Below are 11,441 nucleotides of genomic sequence, written 5' to 3'. Positions count from 1 at the left end.
GGTTCAACCACTCTAAACATAAAACCAGTAAACAGAAAGATAACTACTTTGTAACTATGTATATATATGGTAGGTTCAACTACTCTAAACATAAAACCAGTAAATAGACAGATAACTACTTTGTAACTATGTATATATATGGTAGGTTCAACCACTTTAAACATAAAACCAGTAAATAGACAGATAACTACTTTGTAACTATGTATATATGTGGTAGGTTCAACTACTCTAAACATAGAATCAGTAAACAGAAAGATAACTACTTTGTAACTATGTATGTATATGGTAGGTTCAACCACTCTTAACATAAAACCAGTAAATAGACAGATAACTACTTTGTAACTATGTATATATGAGGTAGGTTCAACTACTCTAAACATAAAACCAGTAAACAGAAAGATAACTACTTTGTAACTATGTATATACGTGGTAGATTCAACTACTCTAAACATAGAATCAGTAAATAGACAGATAACTACTTTGTAACTATGTATATACGAGGCCTGTGAGAAAAGTATCAGACCTTTGGCTGGGGAATAAAAACTGGCATACCTGGAGCATTGGAAACCTAATCACCCTCAAAGTAGTCTCCTTGGGACTCCACACACTTCTCCCAGCGGTGCCGCCATTGTTGGAAGCATTCCGAGAAAGCCTCTTTCGAAATGAGTTTAGCTCGGCTGTCGTTGCAGCCATAATGTCCTCTCTTGTCTGAAATCGCGTTCATTTCAATGGCCTCTTGAGCTTTGTATCCATGAGAAAATTGTGCAGATGGTTAAGCTAATTACTTAGCTAATTCTAAAAGCATGTAGTTTCTGACAAGAAAAGTATCTGCTCCATCATCATGTATTTTTTATAATACCCATTCATACAAGTTTTTTATATATGATCTATGTACATTTTAAAAATTGCGTATAATATTTGTCAGAAGAATTTTTATATGACTCTTCTTCAAAGGAGGAAAGCCAAAAAAAAAAAACATCTCCACATATTTTTGTTTCAACTAGGTGATGGCCAAGATGATAAGGGAAAGAAGAAAATAGCATGGTGGCCTCCAAGGGGAATTTTTGCCAATTATCTGGCTTTGACTGTAGTTGTTGTCCTTTTTTATGGAACACTAGTAGGATTAGTAGATTCTCTAGCACTTCCTGGTGGACATATCTTTAGTTTGTTTATTATTGTTGTGATGTGCCATATTGCTGGAGAGCTGATAACTCTTCTTCATTTACCTTCACTGCTTGGTGAGTAAACAATCCATATAGAAAATTGTTTGGTACAGCTTATTCTGTTTGTTTAAATCATAAGATTTTAATTTTATCTGCAGTAAAAATGGTAACACTACTTCAGAGTAATGTTTTAGAAAGGTATTTTCACATAAGTAAGCTTATTTTTATAACCATTCTAACTGTGCTGAAGGATTTGAATTTTATTTTTATTGAAATTATTTTTTGAACTGTTACAAAATTTTCAGAATAAGAATAATAAGGACAATGCTGTGAACTGGTGTAGCTACCAGTTAGATGAGTCTGTATAATAGGGGTGTTAGTTAAAGAGCTGTGAAGAAAGCTTCAGAAAACAAACATCTCTATCTATATAAAGTTTGTTGTTTCACGCATCATATACTTATGAAAATAGCTTTTTTTTTAAATATTTTATTTATAAACAGTAAAAGCTTAATTTTCTTTAACTTCTTTTAAGTATATTTATATATTTTATCAATTTTAGGTATGTTAATAATGGGTTTTATGTTGAGAAATATCCCTAAAATCAATTTTGCTGAAGATTTGGATCCAAAATGGACATCAGACTTAAGGTAATGTCTTTGAACTGTTGTAGCTATATTATTGATGTCATTTAGTTTGTATCATAAAAATGCTGATCTCAGAAAATTTCTTTTAAAGAAAGTTATATTCCTTATTCATATTTTGTGTAAATAAATTGGAAACTGAAATAAAGCACAGTTTGAAAAATTAAATACAGTAGACATTCAAGCATGTTTTACTTTGTTTTCATAATGGTCTCGTAAAGTAAACTCTAGATTTTTTAAATGGAGGGGTTTATAATTATGGGTTCTTCTCCTTGAATACAGATCTTACCACTTTTCGATGTATACATTTAAAACAAGTTTTGTGAGATTCCCCTCTCACCTTTTTAAGTCTGTCATACTTTTATCTTTAATAGTTAGGCTTATAGTTTTTTTAAGTCCATAAGAGTATCTTGAATGTGATCATTGGTTATTATTCCTAAAACAGGGCAAAATATAGATTTAAGTTAAACTTCCTGTTTCTCTAATCTACTTAATTTGGGCAGTAGGAAATTATATCATGCATAGTGTCATCCAGTTAGTGATGAAATTATAAAGTATTGTTACATATTCCTGCCATTAAATAAGTTTTGTGATTTAATGACATGTGGTATTTATAATTGTTACTATGTGTTCTGTAACTTTCTACAGCTCGTATTAATTAATACAAGGATCTGAGTTTCTATTAATTGGAACTTAAAAGTTTCAGTGAATGTTGGTGGCAAGGGAGGCTTGGAGTAGATTGAAAAAATAAATAAAAATGGAACAGTTAACTTGAAATAGAAGTATTGGTAATAATTCATACACACTTGGTTTTATTGACTTTAATTGATGGACAATAAGCAGTAAGGTTATTTCCAACTCCCAGTCTTAATTCTGGCCATTTAATTTAGACATCCAACCAAAAAACACAAGCTTTATAGGTTTACATTTTGCACTGTAAAATTTGCAACTGCACTTTCATAGGATTGCTTATTCGTGAAATTAATTTTTAACTCCAAACTGATCTCCACAATATGTTTAAGGAACTTTGTCCAGTCATGTCCAGTTAGGAAAAAGAAAATGTCACTTACATAAAAAAATATAATGTGTTCAGCAGATTAACTAAAAACATTCAGAATTATATATTGTAAATTCTAAAAAAAGTTAAACATTTTTCATTCTCATTTCATGGATTTCAAGAATTTTAAAATTAAAAGAATAAATTGAAGTTTTGGTAGCAGTTTGTCCAGTGGTTCATCAGTTATAAGTGGACACACATACAGACTTTTGTCAGTGTCTGAGATAAGCCCACAAACATAAAACACATGAATTATGTTAGAGGTGATGACACATGTAGTATTGGTCAGACATGACTTAGATGATACATGAGTTGTCATGACACTGAAAAATGGCACTTGAGCCTCTCTAAGTATCAAATTAGTTTGGTTGGAACTTTGGTTTTTTTTTTATCCTGCTTATGATCTGTTTATTTATATCAGAAAGCCTTAAGTTATTTACTTTTTTATTACCTTTTAAAATCAAACAAATTCTTTAGTCTGTTAGCCATATTTTCCATATGCAGTAAAACATTAAGGACAATTCAATTAACTTTCAGATGAGTGGATTCGATGAATCTGTTGTATAATTTGTTTTAATACATTTAAATGGATGAAATAGTTTGAAACTTTAGATGAACTTTCTAAATGTTATATAGCTTCTGATAATATATTTTTTTTATGTAATATGTCTATGAATTTACAGTTTGAAAATTCATAAAGATTTCCTTGTGATATGTTTTTTAATTTAAACAATTAAAAATTCTTACCTTTGTTGTAGATTTAATTACTGATTTTTATGCCTTTGTGAAACCAGAGGTTAATACAGAAAATTACAATGGGCAGTGGTAATTGAGCACAAATGAGGCAAATTTCCATGTAGAAGACATTTATGTTCATATACTCAGATGGGTTGTGGGGGTAAAACAAAATACCAAAAGACATCATATAGAAATAATATCTAAGCAGAGTTGTCACTTTTATTATTATTATTTTTGTATTGTTTTGATTTCTGACCTAACTCTTTCATATCATGATTTTTTTTATTTGGGTGCTGAAAATTTTTTATCCAAAAGTGGTAATCACTCCCAAACTTAGCCTGTCTTAATAACATAGAAACTGTAAATTAATCTGTTTTGACTTGAAAAACACTTCACAGAGTTTCACTGTGTTCATGATCATTGGCATACAAACAATAACTTTATTATTATTATACCCAAATTATATGTAAGCCAGCTTTTTTAAATATTGTTAATTGGAAGATTTTGTTTAATATATGTAATAAGTTTTAAAATCATGTTATGATAATTTCTATAAGTTTCTTTTTAATGATTTTCTTAGCCTATTCAAGCTGCTACTTAGGCTTATAAGGTGTAATACAGCAGTCTTATCAACAAAATAATTGAGTTCAAAATTGAGTAAATCTACTTCATCTTGTTTCATGAAAAACATTTCCTGTCATACCACATCATCATAATTCCAATGAAGTATAAAATGATAAAATGGTGGAAACATCTTTTCTTCTGGCAACATACTGCCAAGCTAAACTTTTATTACAGTCTATGCAAATCTCCACTGAACTAGAAGACACATTTATTTATACAGTTGAAAAAAAACTTTCATTACATGTTTAGATTGCTAATCAATAGCTTCTCAAAGTTGAGATATAAGCACTTACATCAATCATATCATGACATTTGAGGTTGAGAAATAACAATTGGCAAAAAATTGATAAAACTGCATTTGTATTCTAATTACAAGGTCATATAATGTTATTGTGTTCAAAACTATTATGACTTTCCTCCTAGTTGATAAGAGTTCCGAGTTATACTCAGGGAAGTTTGGAGTGCATTGAAATCAACACAAAATAAAATCTTTTAACTCTAAAAATTGTTTATGTATAAAGTTAAATAGATAAAACTTTTATCTAACAAAGTACAATTCTTAAGTGTTTTTTTATTTTAAATATGTTGAAGAACAGCTACAGGTTTATTTGTACAAAGTTTTTTATTGAATGGTACAAGTTTTTCCTTGGGGGAATTATCCCTCTGGGAATGATGAAGTTAAATAATAAATTAATTTTTAATTAATTATTTGTTTTACTATTTTAATGAATTATTTTGTAACTGAGTTAGAATATACCTGAGTTGTATGTCAGAAAAAATAAGTAATTCACTTTAAATGCTGTGGAATGTTTTTGGGCAATAATAAACATAAATATATGTGCTAATCTTGATGTGATTTTCAAGCGTGATATTATGTTTTCTTTTAAAAAAAAGTTTAAGTTTTTAAATCTATGATTTATTTGTTATAACAGGTAAATCTATATATCTTTAGTTTTCACCCTTTTAATCTAAAGTTTTTTAAGTTTGTGCAGCTGAGTAAACTACTGTGATCTTTGTTGAATAATTTTTTTGTGAGATGCTTGCATCTAGTTCAGTGTAAAGCAACTTCAAGATTAGTGAGTAATTTCATGTGTATTTGATGATGAATCATTTTAAAGAAAATATATAGAATATGTTGATAGTAAATCACAGGCACTTTTATTATACATCTGCAATTTGGAATACTTCTTTGTATTTCCAATTTCAGCTAACACACTTAAGGCACATCCACCATCACTAAAGTTGAAATAGTTATACTTAGTAGAATTTTGTTACACTTACATAATTATTAGATTTTACTAACTTCATGTTCCAAATAATTTAGTTATCATTCCAATTCATCAAGCCTTCTTTCCAGTATAATACCAAGTTTTATTCAAGTTGTTCATATTGATTCTTTGCTTTTACAGTTATATATACTATTTTCTTTATTATAAAAACAACCCCAAGAAAGTGCTTTAAACTGTTAGAAATGCATAAAACTTTTTTTCTTTTTATAGAATTAATTAGTTTTAGGTTGTAATGCAGAAATAATATTGGCAATTTTTTTTTATGTTTGTCTAATCTTTTTATTTTTAATTTCAGTGAGATATATCTTCTTTTTAACAATTTAATTTGCTAAGTTTTTATTTCAGAAGTGTAGCATTAGTAGTTATTTTGCTACGAGCAGGAATGGGTCTTGATCCAGGTACTCTTCGTAAGCTAAGTCTTGTCTGTTTCCGTTTGGCCTTTACGCCTTGCTTAGTAGAAACTGTGACAGTTGCTGTAACCTCTAATCTTTTGCTTGGATTTCCATGGCTATGGGGATTCATCCTTGGGTAAGTTAAATTTTGTATAGAAATAAACTAATAGTTAGATGTAGTTCATAATAATATCTTAATATAACCATAATAGTGAAAACAACTTCAGATATGGTGTCAAAACATGTTCCAAAAGTTGTATACCTTGGTGTTGTTTTCAGTACAATTTTTAATTCCTTTTTTTTTCATGTATGAATTGTATTGTAAAACAAATATAAATCTTTTCTTATGGAATGTCAAATATATTAGATTTGTATTGATAAAATCTGAAGTATCACTCAACAGCTTGATTTGTTAATACAATGTTACCTACTGTGTCTCAAAGAATTAGATACAATACTGAATAAACACAACATATAATATTTACATCATCAGCTTTTTGAAATTGTTTATAATAACTACACAAACTTTAACAAAGAATGGGATGTTGCTTTTGCTAGTATTTAGCATTCAAGTCATAACTTTTAAAAGTTTTGTAATATATATATATATATAGTATTTCTGATAAGGTTTTGCCTCTCATCATCCAGAAATCTGTAAATCTGATAAGAATGTGTAAAAGGCTGAGCAGTCTAATGTGATTTCTTTTTGCTTATGTAGTGATTGAACATTTGGCTGTATAGTTGTGTTGAAACCAAAGTAATGTATGTGACATTCCCTGACTTATGGGAATATCTGTAGTTTACTTCTTTTTATTGTAGTGAACCATGTATGTTATTTATGATTTGATAACTTTTCAATGAAGAAATGAAAGAATTTCTTTATTTCTTTTACTACATTCTTTGGTCGTATTTCTTGAATATAGAACTTATGAAAGGTGAAATTCTATGAAACATTTTAGTCTACATACACATTTAGCCTGTCAATACAGTAAGGCCATTATTGAAGTTCAAACCAAATATGTTAAACATAACGTGCTCTGAAAATGGCTTCTGCATGTTACCATTTGTTACTTATTCCTTTCTTTCACAGCATAAGTAAAAACTCATCTTTGTACTTATTTGTTTGCTGGTTTCTAGATAATTTTCAAAAGATGCTGAATTACCAGCCTTTCTTGTACTTAAATAATGCTATGTTTTAACCATGTATGTATATGTTAACATTCCACATTATTCTATTACATTACTTTCTATATATGTTAAGTAGATTAAAAGCTTAGAATTAAAAAAAAATGCATCTATTTAAAAATTTTAGACTTAATTTTTATTAAAAAACATATAGAAATATAAAGAAACATGTTTATGTAATTTACATTAAAATAAAGGAAGAAGTGGGGGGAATTATAAAACAGGCTTTGAAGACGAGGTTAGCTAAAATATGTAATGTTTTGTTGGTTTATAATGGCTTATTTTATGAAATTTTTTTAGTTTTGTCCTAGCAGCAGTTTCTCCAGCTGTTGTTGTACCAAGTATGTTGGATCTTCAGGATAAAAAACTTGGTGTGAATAAAGGCATCCCAACTCTTGTGATTGCAGCAGCCAGTATAGATGATGTTTTGGCCATAACAGGTTTTGGTGTTGTTCTTGGTATAACATTTTCAGAAGGTAAGCTTGAAGTACTTACATAATTACCAAAAGTCAAGTTTTATAGCGTTTTTATATTTGGTTCTGATGGGTTTTGAAATAATGTTCAGTTCTTATGTGTATTCTGGTTTTTAAATGTAGTAAAAAGTATCTCCATATTCTGCATTCATGATATGTGTCTGGGCTTTTTTTCCTGGGTTTCCTCATTCTATACTCCTCTGTGGATAAGGTTTTTCAATCTCTCAAGTATCACCCAATGCATTATTTTACTAATGCTTTGTGTGGAAGGTTACATTATCTGTCATTCATTGTTTAGCCGGAGATGAAATATATCACATCTGTTATTTCTGGTCCCTGTCTCCAGCAAGTGTGACTCTTCATAGGATAATAAAACTCCACAATAAAACAAAAAGCAACTTGACTCGTATCCAAAGATCCTGAAACAGTTTATTTGATACGCCATCACCAGATCCCTTTGATTTTTAATGTTGAAATTCCATTTGCATATCTCTTCTGCTAGTTAGTCATTGTGTTGCATGCACATATTCTTTAGTAGCATTTTGTTGTGACCTGTGTTCCTGATGATGCTGAGTTTACTCGGTGAAATGTAGCAAATAAGCTTGTTTTCTTTTATCCTTGAAATTCGACTGTGTTTAACTTTGATCTTCCATTTTTGTTGTTTCCTGCTGCCAGGGTCCTTTAAGGTTATCTTCTTATCCATTTACCTACTGTTCTTAGGATGATTTAGATAGGTTCATTTTCTTTGAGATCATTGTACTATTAGTATGGGCCATTTGTTGGTTAAGGAAACTGTTTTCCTAATAGTCATAGTTTTCCTCTTTTGTGATTATTACTGGTTTTTTTCATGCCTGTTTGTTTGCTTCTAGAGGGATTTTTTTTAGTGAGTGTTTTAAAAGCTAGTATGCCATACCATTCAACTCCCTTGGAAGTTTTGTTGCAGGAAACTTCTGTTTTCTACTCTTTTCCCCTACCGTTCTTAGGAGTGAAGTACCCAAGTTTTTCCTTTTTTTAGAGTTTTCATTTGACACTGTCTTGTGTATTTTTCATCAGCTTTTTATGATAATTTTGAGGCATTTAACTTCAGCCCAGTTATATAAGGAGGCCTTTTTTTTTCCCAACATTTTGTGGTATTTTTAGAAGCTCAGGTTTTTAAGTATTTTCTTTCTCGGTGATTGATCAGTTTGTTGGTTTGTTTTCTTCTGTTAACCTGTTATTAGAATGTTTTTGCTTGAGGTACAGGGTTTAAGTATGTTGTATTAAATCAATTTTGATGTCTCACTATATCATTATGCCCATGTTAACACATTTAGTCATATTCTATCTGACAACTGTGCATTGTGACTATAGCCCTGCTGTGTAGTTTCCTTAGCAAAAGACTCCATCATAAGGATGTCCGTCTAGAGCACACCACTCCTTCATATAGGCTTCCAACATTCTAATCACAGAAATTCATAGGCATTGCATCTGGTGATTAGACTGGTATGTTTTCATGTGAAATGGCACAAATGCCCTTGTCATTTGGCAGCTGTTTGAGGTATGCAACTGTTGAATGGATGTGTCATTCAGTCACTATTCGTGATTGGATGGCTTTTGCCACTAACCTTTTTGTTCATGGATTCACTTTGTTTACCATGACTGGGGTACAACTTGTTGCTGGTCTCTTTCTGAATGATCATGGTGCCCCCAGTTAATCTTGTTTTGTAATGCAATTAAGTAAAAGGGATATCACAATTTTGAAAATTCCAAATCCTGAATCTGAACACATCTTTATGATCTGAGTTTATGAATATTTTGTGTAGGAAAGGGTTGTTGCATACACTTCTCAAAAGTGGTAAAATTTCAGTGGCATCACACTACCTACAAAGCACCAACAATGTCAGAATGTAGTTCTGATATATACCATTTCACCACAACTTTATATTGGCTGTAGTTGGCACATGGCCTGCTGACTTGCATATTCAGAATTATGTTAATATAATTTACTTAGCCCTCTGTGTATGCAACTTCCACCAGATCCTTAGAATCTAAGACAGGCCCCTTTCCATAGGCCATTTTATGGTAGCACTCTCATGTTGTGCTCAACAAAAAATATCTTTATTTCTACACTTTTTAGGAAAAGGTACATGGGCTTATTTCCCACTTATTCCTACTTGCAACTTTCTTCAGAAATTCCCGAGCTAATGTAGTTGGTTGACAATCTTGAGATCTGATGTGTCCCATAAAACTAGTATAGGTATGAAAGCTGTTTGCTATTATTCTGTAAAGAGATTATTTAGAAATATCACCAAAATGCTTCTCTTGCTGTGTTAGAGCATCATTCTGTTGTACTGTTTCTGTTCTCCATTAAATTTTCAGTGTGATAGGAATTTTCAAACATATGTTGTTCATAAGTTTGCTTCCTATACAGGTACATATTCCTCTTCTCACACTCTTGTGAATGTGTGAAATGCCCTTCACACATATAATACCAACTTTTTAGATTTTTGTTGACTTTTAGGTTCATTCTTACTGTTGCCTGGTTGCAGTCTTTTAGGCATAAGGACATAACTTTTGATAATCAATACTCTTCTTATGGAATGTCATATTGTTTCTTTGCTGGTCATTAAATGTTCCTTCACTTTTCGCTCTTGTTGACTTCTAGATGCTAGTTGTTTTTTTTAATCCAAGAGTGCTATAAATGGCATGGAGTACCAATCTCTATGGTTGTGTTTATGTTTGCCTTCCAAAACATGAGCAGAAACTCATTGAATTTTAACTTTTTTTTGCCTTCCCTTCTCAAAACAAAAGAGGTTTGAAATTGACATTAAATAATGCTAAGGTCCCTGTTAACCTCTTGGAAGATGTCTTACATTGACTAACATATTCCAGTTCAGCCTCATTTCTGTTTCTGAGGTGTTTTTTGTGGGGTTATTCCTTTTACAGTTCAAACTATAGATTCTAATTTTAGTTTATCTTCTCATTCTTCTCTCTTTCTCTTCTTCTTTTTTTTGCTTTACTGCTATGTTACATACTTGAGCAACAGGCTTTTACTTTTTCCTGAACATTGGGTTATCATTTCTTAGTTTGTAAATTTGAATGTTAGAGGGCATTGATTATATTTCTGCATCTGACGGTTGGATTGATTTGATTGTCTAGGTTTCAGTATCTTACCTTCTGATTCATTTGGGTTTTCTTTTCTACTACAAAGTATATAATAAGCTTTTGAATGTGGAAGAACTGCATCTGTCTTGTGTCTAAAATAATTGGTATTTCAGTCTTTGCTGGAACCATTATCATAATTACATTTGTTATGGCTTAGTGCAATAGTTTGAGTTGTAAAAAAATGACTTACTAACATGTACTAGTGGGTTAACTGTTTAGCTTGGTTGACATAGCATTCTCCTGATGTGTGATAGGTCTCAGGTTAAAACCTGAGGTGGGGAATTATACTGCAAAAAATATATTACCACATTGACACCCAACTAGTAGACATCCCATGACTGTTAAATTAGGCCAGACGACAGACCTCATTTGTAAAAAAAGGAAGAATTTAATAATTTAAGTTGATAAAAAGTGACTTACTAGTAAATGTTAAGTGTGTTAACCCTTTAGCTCAGTTGTTAGAGCAGTTGCCTAGTGTGTAACAGTTCTTGGGTTCAAACCATATCTGTAAGAATCTCTCTTTACAAAGCTAGATGTCCTACTAAGCAGGTGTTGACATTTGTTGTTAGTTGAAGATAATCTTATAAAACATGCAAGTCTTCTAGATCAAGACAAAATAAAATAAGTTGTGGTGGAAAGTCTTAAGAGTGATAGTAAGTAAAATATTAATTTGCTCTTTATCCAGAGGAATGAACTTTAATGCTATAATTCAATTCACGGACGCTGGTATTTGTT

The 11,441-nt window shown here is 30.8% G+C and overlaps 1 protein-coding gene across 4 annotated transcripts in view; it reads left to right on the top strand.

Annotated features, from left to right (window-relative positions):
• LOC106478807 (sodium/hydrogen exchanger 9B2-like) overlaps positions 1–11,441 on the top strand; it is a 36,861-nt gene that overhangs the window by 7,358 nt on the left and 18,062 nt on the right. For 3 of the 4 annotated variants that reach the window (XM_022382471.1, XM_022382470.1, XM_013939377.2), the window contains exons 3-6: positions 1,005–1,238; positions 1,723–1,810; positions 5,858–6,040; positions 7,390–7,565. In XM_022382471.1, coding sequence (XP_022238179.1) covers positions 1,005–1,238; positions 1,723–1,810; positions 5,858–6,040; positions 7,390–7,565 — 681 coding nt within the window. The remainder of the gene's footprint in view (positions 1–1,004; positions 1,239–1,722; positions 1,811–5,857; positions 6,041–7,389; positions 7,566–11,441) is intronic. The other variant, XM_022382472.1, reaches the window with a different exon arrangement.

The sequence above is a fragment of the Limulus polyphemus genome, unplaced genomic scaffold, assembly GCF_000517525.1.
Source record: "Limulus polyphemus unplaced genomic scaffold, Limulus_polyphemus-2.1.2 Scaffold252, whole genome shotgun sequence".
NCBI classification, from domain to species: Eukaryota; Metazoa; Arthropoda; class Merostomata; order Xiphosura; family Limulidae; genus Limulus; species Limulus polyphemus.
Note: the sequence above shows the minus strand (reverse complement) of the source record. Positions and strands in the feature narration are given on the sequence as shown.